Genomic DNA, 12758 nt, shown 5'->3' with positions numbered 1-12758 from the left:
CCCCCCAGCAATAACAGATCCCCCTCCAGCAACTATAGACCCCCTGGCAGCCAACATCAATAGACCCTCCAGCATACCTTGCCACATTCAGTGCTGGAGGTACCGGAACCCCCCCCCCCCCCCCCGTGTTCCCGCTGAAAAAAAGCCCTGCCTTTAATATTCTCACATTATTGAGGCTACAGGTTAGGAGTGCTTAGTCTCATGTCAGGAAGTGCACTGCACATTTTCATCAGGAATTAAGTGCAAAGAAAGATTTGCAGGACATTTGTTAACCACAATTAACCTTACAAGACATTCCTGCTATAAAACAGCAGTGTTCATTTTTTACTATAGGTCCTTTTTAGAAAAACCTATAACCTTAGAACCAAATTAAAGAGTTCAACTTACCTGATTGAGGAGACCAAGGTCCTTGAGAAATCTTCCAAGTGTTTCATAGAGGTCTGCCAAGCAGGTCATGCTCTCCTCTCCTTCATACAATTTCTCCTGCTGCTTCAAAGCGTCAATGTATTCTGTAGCCATCGCTGTTTTGTCCTTACCCACAAGCTGCCAATAGTTGAGCAACTCCGCAAAATGTCCCCTAATAACAAAAGAACATAGTGAGTAAAATTCCTTCCCATTCAATAAACACAGTCAAGCATATTGCCGATGCCAATTTAGTGTGGCTATTACAACTATTTGATCTTTAACATTAACACATATTTTCTTGCTACGTTTCAGCAAATCTTGAAAAGTTCTGGTAACTTTTAAACACAGACCTTTTATAGAGATTCTGGGATACAAAGAGGTTCATTAAACATCTGTGTAGCTTCTGTTTCTCTCCCTGTTGCTGGTATAACCAAGTGAGCTCGTCTGCACTCCTCCATGTCACACGGTCATGGCTGAAATAACAAAAATTGTCAGTATTTGTGACAACAGGATAGCTAGTTTAATTCAATTCAACAATTATTTTTATCAATTAGTTAAAAAAAACACAGTTAATTTACATAAATCGAACACAACTTAAAATGGTCATATTGGTAGATACAAACTTATGCTGGAGGAGAGTGTAATATTCATTTGTATTATTATTTCCAATGATTACATAACTAATGCCGGCCATACACGGTTCGAATTTCGAAAGAATTTTCTTTCGAAAATCGTATCTAAGAATTTTCGTATGAATTTCGCACCATTAGTGGGCTGCAGCAACAGCCGATTTTCTTGCAGGAAATAAAATTTGAGGAATCGGACATGTTGGAAATTTTTAGAAAAACGAACGATTTTCTAATCAATGATGGGAGAATCGTGCGATAAACGTAATAAGAAAAGAAAATGTACGGAGATAAAAGAAAATGTACTGAGAGAAAAGAAGATTCCCAGCCAAGAAAATTCTTTTCTGTAGCAACATGAGGTGAAATTGAAGGCTTTGTCGGCCGAATTTCGAAAATCAATGGTGGCATCATCGGATCACAAAAAAAACAAATTTTCTGATTTTGAAAAGAAAATTCGTTCGAAATTCGACCGTGTATGGCCTGCATTAGACATATAGAAGGAAATTTACTGAGACTGGAGCAGACAGAATCAGGTGTAGCTGTGTATGGCAACCAATCAGCTTCTAGCTTTCACTTTCAAAGCCTAACTGAATTCGCTAGAAGTTTATCGATCGCTATGGATAACTGCTCCAGTTTCTGTCTGCTCCAGTTGTGACTCCCCCTCGCCGTATTACACAGCAGATGACAATGGCTCTTAGAACCAATACACACTAGGGCTAATCTGGGAGGGAGTTAATCAACCTACCAACATGTCTTTGAATTGTTTGGTGGAAATCCAGGATAAAACACAGGAATAAAATGTAAACTCTATTAGGATAGATGTCTGGGTGGAATTTAAACCCTGAACTAAGGGCTGAAATTCACAACACAACGCTGTGCATTGCAACGCACAAGTTGTCCTACACGGACTTGTATTGTTTTGCTAAACAGCCTGTTGAAAAATTAATGATCTGAAGTATAGTGTACTATAATTAAGATATTCCAGCAGCTTGACTGTTATCCAGCACGTCTCTGCCATCTATTATTTTACTTATTTTTTTGGAATGGTCATGGCTATAAAAAAAACATGTAAAAATTAAAGATAACAATTATCATAAAGTGTTTTATCCAGCCAGCCGGAGGCGCTCTAGGCTTCTTTTCACATGCTGTACAGTTTATTGTAATTGTGTTGTAAATTGTCAGTTATAGAGATTAGCAGCTCACATACTATACCGCAGGGCTCAAAATTTCAAGTCCTGAGCTACTAGCCAAGTCTTAAGGGTTACTCACCACCAGGTGCCCCACCCAATTCCTACCCTGAACCGCCCCTAATTACGCCCTCATAAATTATCTCATGAAATTACACTTAAATGTTTTATGCAGAATTACAGTAAGTTACAAACATAAAATATCAACAACAACTTTATCAGTGCAGCCTCACAAGTGCCCATCAATGCAGCCTCACCTGTGCCCATCAATGCAGCGTGACCTGTGCCCATCATTGCAGCCTCACCTGTGCCCACCATTGCAGCCTCACCTGTGCCCAACATTGCAGCGTGATCTGTGCCCAACATTGCAGCTTCACCTGTGCCCACCATTGCAGCCTCACCTGTAACCACCATTGCAGCCTCACATGTCCCACCATTGCAGCCTCACCTGTAACCACCATTGCAGCCTCACATGTCCCACCATTGCAGCCTCACATGTCCCCACCATTGCAGCCTCACATGTCCCACCATTGCAGCCTCACCTGTCCCCACCATTGCAGCCTCACCTGTCCCCACCATTGCAGCCTCACCTGTCCCCACCATTGCAGCCTCACCTGTCCCCACCATTGCAGCCTCACCTGTCCCCACCATTGCAGCCTCACCTGTAACCACCATTGCAGTGTGACCTGTGCAGAGGAATGGAGAGGGCAGCCGGATCATCACAGGGGAAGAGAGCATGGAGGAAGAGGATTACTGACAAGATCACAGAGTGGGGATAGCCCGCTGTAACAGCTTACATTTGAATTGCCTCCACTCGCTTTCACACACAGCCTCACTTCCTGACCCGATGCCTGTGATAGACAGATCACATCCAAGTATTGGACTTCTGTCTGTCACAGGCATCAGGTCAGAAGGCGGGACTGTGTGTGACTGCGAGCGAACAGCAATTCTAATGTAAGCCGTTACAGCAGGCTATTCCCGCCCTATGAAGATCAGCCAGCAATCCTCTTCCTCCATGCTCTCTTCCCCCTTGGGTGATCCCTGGGAGAATGGCTCCCATTCAACCCTGCATGCCGGCGGTGCTCACTCTCCCCCTTCCGAGGCAGCCCATGCTCGCCAGTCCTCATTTTCCACTCAAAATGAGAATAGGCGGGTGGAAAATTTGAGGGCTGCTGTACCATCTGAACTTCAGAATGAGGTGACACATGAGGTAGTAAGTGACCTGTGGTGCGCCATGGCAAAATGTGGGTGTGGCCAAACTCTTAACAATGGAAGAGGCTTAAAGAACGTGGTTAAACAAAACCCAAGCTGTCTTGTACCTATAAAATAAGCTTTGATTGCTTTGTCTGAGCCTGCCTTAAAGAAGCACTTCATTAGCATAATCAGGGGCTGCATAGAAACCAGCAACTGTTCAGACAATTAACAGTTTGGAAAGTAGTATATAAAGTACAGTTTTGTATATAGTGCAGGAGTGTGTAAGGCAGAGCACAGGGGGTTGGGGAATGCTGCAGTCGGTGTCATGTTTAGGATACATAACACAGACTCCAGTGGTACAGGGTGTGTTCAAGGATCAGGAGTATGTAATGCACAGGGGGCTGTAGTCAGTGCTGAGTTTAGGAATACATGACACACAAATTGTAGGGAACAGGAATATGTAATGCACATAATTCAGGGTAAAGGAGTGTGTAATGAATAGTAAGAGTCAGTCAGGAGTACAAAACAAAAACAGTGCAGGAGTCAGGTGTGTGCAATGCACAGTGTAGGGGTAGAGAGAGAAAGCAAAATCCCCCCCACCCCCCCACGCAAGCAATACTCTCCCCAACATTACCTTTTATCCTTTCAGTAAAAGATCCACACTCCCTCCCCTCCAAAAAAAATAAAAGAATCCAGGTCTAATTTGCACACTCACCCCCTCCCCCAGGTACAAATCGTCACAGCACAAATCCTCCTCCCCCAGTACCTCTCTCAGAATAAATCCACTTCCCCCCTCCAAATACTCTGTCCCAGCACAACACTCCATTCTAGTACAAATCCCACCCAATTCCCCCTCTTCAAATCTCCCTCCCCATCTCCCATTCCAACATGACAAATCCCCCCCCAAATTTCATCTCCCAGAAAAAATTCTCTCCCCCCCTTTAAGCACAAATCCCCCCACCCCCCAATCCCTTTTCTAGCACAGATCCTGCTCCTCCCAGCATAATTCTTTTCTCTACTTCTAACACAAATCATCTCCCCCCCCCCCCGTCAGAGAAATAGTGTTCAGAGAATAGGCCGTGGAAGTACTGGCAATCTTGCCAGTAGAAGAAATAGGCGCCATAAGTGCATCATGTGACAAATGGTTCCCCCTGCTGGCCTATAAAAGGCTGCCTCTGTCTGACCTAAGTTGCTGGATTGTCTACAGCTCTTCCCTGTTCCTAAACCTGTGTTAGCCCTTGCACACACGGTCGGAGATTCCGACGGAATGTGTCCTATTGAACCGTTTTGTCGGATAATCCGACTGTGTGTGGTCTCCATCGGACTGTTTCCGTCGGAGTATCCAGCGGACCAAGTTTTCCAACTTTCCAATTTTCTGACAAAATGCTCCGATCGGACATACTCTGATCATGTGTAGCCTACTCCGACAGACAAAGTGCCACGCATGCTCAGATCAAATTCCTAGACCAAAGCTATTGGCTACTAGCCTGAACGTAGTCCCATCGTAACGAAATAACGTCATCACGTTATGTACAATCGGATTTTCCGACAACGGATTTGGTTGTCAGAATGTCCGACCCTGTGTACAAGGGCTTATACTTTCAAATCATTCCTGTTGTGACTTCAGATTGCCTCCTGACCTGCTCTGATTTCCTCTCCAGTGTCTGACCCCTAGCTTGGCTCACGGACTCTGCTATATATTTGCATCTGCCTGATTACCAGTATTTGACCCCCGGCTTTGCTCACAGACTTTGCTATTCTTGCACCTGCCTGATTACCAGTGTTTGACCCCCGGCTTTGCTCACGGACTTTACAATACTTGCACTTGCCTGATTACCTGTGTTTGAACCCTGCTTGGCTTATCACTTACCTGTGATTAACCCTCAGCTGGCCTCACCACTGCCTCCAATCTGCTCTCCTGTGTTCTATCCTCAGCCAGGCTTTCACTAGTGTCCGGATTACCCCTTGTCGTCTTCTCAAGCAAAGTCCCCAGTAATCATCAGCTCAAGCCTTCTCAACCTGCTGGCAACCCATGCATCTTTGAGCCCTATACCTCCTTTACCCCCTTCAGGGGTATACTGTGCTTAGCCGCAAGGGGAGCCTCTCTCAGCATCTTGGCCTTAGAAAAGGTATCTGACACCCCCCTCCCAGCACAGATCTTTTTCCATCCTACAAATTCCCCTTTCCAGCAAAACTGCTTATATCGGCACAAATACCCCAACCCCAAATCCCTCCCCCAAGACAAATCCTCTCCCCCCTTCTAAAGCCGCGTACACACGGTCGGAGAATCCGTCGGAATGCGTCTTTTCGGACTGTGTCGTCAGATAATCCGACTGTGTGTGGTATGCATCGGACTGATTTTCCGTCCGAATCTCCGTCCGACCCAATTTTCCAACAAGTTGGAAATATTTCCCAACCAACTGGGCTGGTCAGACGTAATCCGATCATGTGTAGAGAATTTTGATCGGACCAAGTGCCACGCATGCTCAGATCAAATTCCTACATCAAAGCTATTGCCTGAATAGCCTGAATCTAGTCCCATCGTAACGAAATTACGTCATCACGTTCTGAAAGATCGGATTTTTCGACAACTTAGTCCGACCGTGTGTATGCAACAGTTTCGGACACAATCCGTCAGACTAAATCTGACGGACAAAATCCGACGGATTTGGTTGGCAGAATCTCCGACCGTGTGTACAGGGACTAACACAAAGCCACCCCTCCATCCCAGTACAAACCTCTTCAAAACTCTCAAGGACACCCCCCCCCCCCCATCTCTAACCCTCCTCCCAGCAAAAACCCTCTCCCCATTTATAGCACAGATCATCTTCCCCGAGTCTTCCCTTCCAGAACATCCACGCCCCTTCATTCTCCCCAGCACAAATTATCTTTCCCCCTCATGCTAGCAGTCTTCTCCCCAGTTATATCACAAATCCTCCCTCCCAGTACAGACCCTAAAAACACACAAATTTTATTTCATTGTAATATAAATTAATACTTCCCCACTGTCCAAGTTTTGGTGGGATCTTCCCCAGATATTAACAAAATCCTGCAAATCTGAATTAAGGGCCCGTTCACACCATAACGAGCTGTGGGAAACCCATGTTCTATGCAAGTTTCCCACACTGCATTTAAAATGCACTGCAGTTGTGATCTGCAGCGAGTGTCAATGTTAACTTAACACCCCAAACGTAGGTTTGCCTGCACCAGATCACATGGTACAGTAATATCACCTGATCTATTTGCTGTGTGTTTTTTAAAGTAGTTCATGCACTACTTTCGGTGCGGTCTGGCACCATTTCAGCTCATTTAAATTAATTGGCTGAAACTGAACTGCACCCGGATCGCATGTAAATCGCACAGGAATGCACAGCGCGTTCCTGTGCAATTCACAGTGTGGATTAGTCCCAAATCAAGTTGCCTGTCAGGGAGTCACTAGGTTGGGCACCTGAGGCAATTACCCAGCATCTCTTGCAGGGTGTCCAAGGAACCAAGATCATCCCCTCAGCCAGAATCTCTTTGATTTGGGGGGGTGGGGGGGCATATGTGCTAGGGGGCACTTTGGGAGGGGAGAGGACTTGTGTTTGTGGGGGGGGACAGATTTCATATCCAACCCCTTCTTCCATCGTAAGAGCCTCACCCCACCCTTAGTGGGGTGAGCATATATCTTCTCCCCCACAAATCATTCCAAGCGCATATATTGATAATCCCTAAGGAAGGTAAGGACTCTTCCTGTGGCAGTTACAGGCCAATCTCACTATTGAATGTTGATCTCAAATTATTTACCAAAATAAATAGCATCTAGAATTCAACACCCCCTACCAGATTGAATCCATTCGGATCAGATAGGTTTTGTACCATCCCGTGAAGCCAGAAAGAACACTGCTAAATTCCTTAATTTGTTACACATAGCCAACATGACCCACACTCCGTGCACTTTTTTAGAAACTGATGCCAAAAAGGCGTTTGACTGTTCCTGATCTACACAGATACTATCAGGCAACACATCTTGCTAGGCTTATTGATTGGTGTCAGCACCAGAACATTAAACTGTGGCCTCAATTGGAGCAAGCTCAACGTGTCATACCTCTTCATAGGGCACCCTGGTGCTGCCAATCATTGCCACCCCCTTATTGGTTCCACAACAAGAATTTTCTTGCAACGTTTTACACATGCCGCCTTTTCTTCAAGCTCTCCACTATTCCTGATATTGGGGAACCCGCAATTCATGCTAGGGTATCAGGATAGAATCATCCCCAATATGCTTGAATTCAGGACAATATCTAGCTTCCCATTTTCTGATGTTGGGAGGGTGGCCATCAGTGACTACCCTTATGAATCCTTCAGGTCTTTTTAAGTTAGATTTCTGGACAGCTCTCCAACTCCACCACTATTTGCATTCCTTGCCTCCCCAGACTAACTATCGCCAACCACTTACTACACTGGAGGAGTACTGTACGGAAGTTGGAACATTACCACACGTCTCTCTTACCTATAAATTACTGATCACAGCACCGGATAATTTCCAGCCACCTTGTCTAGTAAAATGGGAACAAGATCTAAATTGCACTTTCTCTGTTCACCAACGAAACCACATCCTTTGTTTCATATATAAATCTTCTATATGTACAAGGCTACCAGAAACCAACTTTAAAATCCTGACAAGGTGGTATCATACACCATCTCAGTTACATAGATTATTTTCTGGGACTTCTGATCGCTGTTGGAGATGCCAGGGGGAGCGAGGTACGCTTCTGCATATTTTTTGGTCATGCCTCAAACTAACAATTTTGGAGTGAGGTTCGAAAAACTATTAAAAAATTCACGGAACGGGTGACTCCAGATCATTCAGCCTTTTTCCTTCTTCATGCCTCCAATATTCTAGCCAAAAAATCTACAAGAAATCTGTAATCTGCCACCTCCTTGACGCCAACAAAACATGCACTCCCCTCAATTGGAAAAGCCCCGACCATTGGCCTCTGGCTTAAAAAATTAGAAATAAAATAGAAGACCTTATCCTATCACCTAGGCACCAACATGAACGATACCAGAAAACCTGGACTTTATGGAATATGTTTGTCCTCTCTGAAGAGGGACAGGCACTGAGTATGACTCCGACTGAACCCTTCCCCCTCCCCCCTCCCTCCCCTTTTTTTCCATTCCCCTCTCCCATCCTCTACTTTTCTCTACTCGCTCTTTTTTTTCAGTCTCTTTCTTCGTCTTGTTCTCTTTATATCTACCCTGAAAGTGTAAAACCGCTCTAGACAATTCCTGATGCTTGCCATGCTTCTTTATAAACTGGATTCTTTGCACCCCTAAGGTGATGGACCGACAGAGTGTTCAATTCTAATTTTGAATTGATGGAGCACTTATTGTGCAGATAATATCTTTGGTTATGTGTGATTTTGTATCTAGCCTGAAGTTATTTTGTATCCTACTATACATCTTTTCTTATTGCCATTCTGATGCCATGGAATTTGTCTCTTGCATAAATAAAGGATTTAATAACTGGTGTCTGCACTAGTACGCTCCTGCAGAGCAAGTCTCTAGAATCAAGTGCCGGGACTCGCTTCAAATCCAGTGAATCTAGGACATTTGGACTCTGACTCCCCTACCCCAAAGCACCATGTCCCCATGTGGATTGGGACAAGGGCCTCTTCCCCACAAATAGTGACAGACACAAACTCTCCTGCGCTTGGGAGTGAGCCCATCCAAAATTAGTGTGTTATATCTCTGAAAACCCACGTCTTGCTGCCTCTAAAGACTGGGGAGTCAGATATTCTGAAACCACAAGAGGAAGAAAGGGCACACCAACCTGGTGCTTTATCCTTAAAACCATTATGGGAACAACATAATGATTATTGCTAGCTGGTATAGCCATTGCCAATAATCGCATGCTAGAAATCCGACATGCTGGTTGTACCCAAGTCTGTCGACAGTGTTTGCTGAATCTGCCAAGATTCAAACTATTTATTACCAGCCTAAAGCGGAGTTCCACCCAAAAGTGGAACTTCCGCTTTAAAGCCTCCTCCCAGCTCCGGTCTGTAAAACAAATCTTTTGGGGATAAAGGGGGGGGGGGGGCAGGTACCCGATTTTGACAGATACCTACTTCTGTTCCAGTCGCCATAGGCGACCGAAAGCAGAAGTTCTCCCTCCCGGAGTCTTCTGGGACATATGACAGGTCCTAGAAGACTTCAGGACCAGTCACAAGTGCAGCGCCGCTTGCGCATGCGCAGTGGGCACCCGCCTGTGAAGCAGCTGTCCCAGCCGGGTGCCCATAGTAGAGATACCGGCGCCACTGAGGGATGACACTGGGAGAACACATCGCAGGCGAGTGCACACTGGATCATGGGACAGGTAAGTGGCTGTTTATTAAAAGTCAGCAGCTACACTTATTGTAGCTGCTGACTTTTAATAAACCACGTTCTCACTACATTCATAAACACACCTCAGTAATGCAGTTTCAAAGGGGTAAAGACATAATACAAGGATTTAAAATGAAAAAAATATCCTGCATACACAAAAAATAAAAACTTTAAAGTAAAGTGGGTAGATAGACAATACCTTAGTTGTACAGTGAAGTATTGCACAAGTTTCTCTCTGTACTCTGAAACAATATTTTGACCTCCTTGCATATACTCCATTCTCACAGCCTCTCCTGCCTAGAGACAAAACAAAGTATGATGCACTGTCAGCTCTAAATTCCTTTAGATATATATTCAAACATGCCTTATCTCATCTTGGACTATGGTTGCACACTACTAACTATTTTATCCAATTTAGTTAGCCTGTGTGTGATTTGTCAGCATACAGCTGTAACCCTGTCAGAGCAGAAATGTCAGCCCAGTATCTGACTTTATGGAGACTGACCTGTGCCCTGCTTCAGCTGAGGGCTGCCAGTTACACTCTGTTAAGGGTGTTGAAGGAGGGTTCTTTTCTGTGCTGGCAATCTATGAACTTGTGTCAATGAGCAAATATAGCTTCTTTATAGGCTCCATTCACTAGTGTGATTTTAGATGTGACTTGAGTCGCACAGAATCGCATGACAACGGAAATCACATTGTTTTCAATAGTGCCTGTTCACAACAATGCAACTCAAAGGTTCCTGTACTAGTGTGGTGCAATTCCAGCATGATTTTGGCCCCACAGAATATGCAAACCACATCCAAGTTAATTTTTATGAGGAATACTAGGGTTAAAGGGTGTGTTAACCCATTTATACAAGACAAGATACAGATCCTGGTCCCTTAAAGCAGATTACACAGCACAGTGCTTGTGCTGTGTAATCTGCCCCCCCCCCTCCCTCTAAACTGTAAAAAAACCTCCCTGAACCTGGCACTTCCTGTATCCACTCTCTATACTGACCACAAAAATCAGGGCTGCTCAGCCCTGACTACCATGGTCAGAGTACGTCCCTGCATCATACACTGCTGTCCACTCTGCTCTCCTCTCTCCCCCCTTACCCCTCCTTCTTGCCTGTCTTCTCCCTCTCTGTGTCTGTCTCCACCCCGCCCCACCCCCACGCCACTATTCTTTAAAAAAAAGAAAAAGTACAATTGTCACTGCCAGCCCCTCAATGGCATAGCACACTACGAAAGTGGTTTTCAAAAACGAACATTCTAAATTCCGAATTTGAGTCGTCTTCAGGCTGTTGACGTGACTCGTGGACGCTTTACATCTCCGATGGATGTCTTCTGCGGGAGGAGCCGTGACCTCCCTCTGATGTCAGCCATGGAGATCATGTGGCCACTCGTCTTGTAGCTGTAAAGTGGCCACAAGTCACGAGATCGGCCTGAAGACAGCTCAAATTCGGTATTTAGAATGCTCTTTTTTGAAAACTACTTACATGTACTATGTAATTGTGCTATAACAGCCTCTAATAGAGGGGCGGGCAGTGACAATTGTACCGACAGACACAGAGAGGGAGATGATAGGGATGAGAGAGGAGAGAAGAGTGGACAGCAGCGTATGATGCAGGGACGTACTCTGACCACGGTGGTCAAGGCTGAGAAGCCCTGATTTTCGTTGTCAGTATAGAGAATGGATACAGGAAGTGCCAGGTTCAGGGAGTTTTTTTTTTACAGTTTAGAGGGGGGAAGATTACACAACACAAGCACTGTGTTGTGTAATCTGCTTTAAGGGACCGTGATCTGTATATTTTTTTTGTTGGGTTAACAAACATTTTAATGGACAAAATGTAATTTAAATATGCCCTAAAATCCTAGTTAGATAAAATGTTGCTTCTATATAGCGTTATTAAATTATATTTTAACTCCATTCTAGCAAACAAAAACTATGTACATTCATTACCTGTAAGTGCTGAAACTGGAGCAGACCACAGCTGTATCTTAACACAACCATTTTATGAAGGTGGTACACCAGAAAACTTAATACCGGCCATGTTAATCCTGAGCACAGCTCTGTCAGTTCACATTCACTCACACCATTGTGGCTGACACTGATAAGGCAAAGAATCTGTAGAAAAGACACAGGAGAATATAAAGTCCAGCATACACAGCATAAAGAAATGTTCATACATAGCAAAAAATACTTGTCAGCACTCACACTGCATGGCTGTGTACAAAAATTATATCTTATTTCTTGTCCACTGACTGACATGGGAATTCAGGTACAGTCAGGACCTCCTAAAGCAGTCCAAGTGAGGGTTGAGCAACAGCCACTGAAACGTCCACAAGTAGGAACTGGGAACTTTCTGCAAATCAGGATCACCCACCCAGATGCACACTCAATGCTCTACTCATTTAAGTGGATGTGCACCTTAATTTAGAGAAGTTAGCAGAGCTCTAGCATCAAACCCTTAGGTCTCGGTGGAAGTCAAGCCCTGAAGGCTTACAAGAACCTACTGCTGAAGTAGATGGAGAAGGGCAAGATTCTTCCAACCCTTCTGCAAGAACTATTGCATTGAGGCAGATGCACATTCTGTCCACCTGTGGCAATTGCTAATCACAGTGTCAGGAGCAGGGACAACATCCTTCAAAGGTTCATTAATTCAGATACTGCTTGGTTGCATTAGCAGCATCCCAAAACCCAGCCAGATTGCATGCATGGCAAAGACTTATGCCTCGTACACACGTTCCGATTATCGGACCACAAAAGTCGCTTTCGGACAGATCGTGCGATAATCTGATCGTTAGTACGCAGCTTTCGACAGCCGATCGCGACAGTCCGTCCAACCAAATCCGAAGGGACAAACAGGAAAACTTTGGTCGGATGACAGCCCGTCGTACGACAATCGTATAGCCAGTACAGTATGCGTCCGATAAATGTCATTCGACAAACACCACGCATGATCGGAAGCACGAAAATAAACCAGAAGGACACACA

At 44.8% G+C, this 12758-nt stretch overlaps 1 protein-coding gene across 1 annotated transcript in view; it reads right to left on the bottom strand.

Moving 5' to 3' along the window:
- NPHP3 (nephrocystin 3) overlaps positions 1 to 12758 on the bottom strand; it is a 133390-nt gene that overhangs the window by 29299 nt on the left and 91333 nt on the right. The window contains exons 18-21 of the mRNA XM_077491526.1: positions 11724 to 11888; positions 9978 to 10075; positions 756 to 878; positions 388 to 577 (exon numbers count right to left, since the gene is read on the bottom strand). Of these exons, the coding sequence (XP_077347652.1) occupies positions 388 to 577; positions 756 to 878; positions 9978 to 10075; positions 11724 to 11888 (576 nt within the window). The remainder of the gene's footprint in view (positions 1 to 387; positions 578 to 755; positions 879 to 9977; positions 10076 to 11723; positions 11889 to 12758) is intronic.

Source organism: Lithobates pipiens, unplaced genomic scaffold, assembly GCF_037356315.1.
Source record: "Lithobates pipiens isolate NorthernLeopardFrog02 unplaced genomic scaffold, aLitPip1_a1.2 Scaffold_19, whole genome shotgun sequence".
NCBI classification, from domain to species: Eukaryota; Metazoa; Chordata; class Amphibia; order Anura; family Ranidae; genus Lithobates; species Lithobates pipiens.
This window is presented reverse-complemented; position numbering and strand designations above follow the sequence as displayed.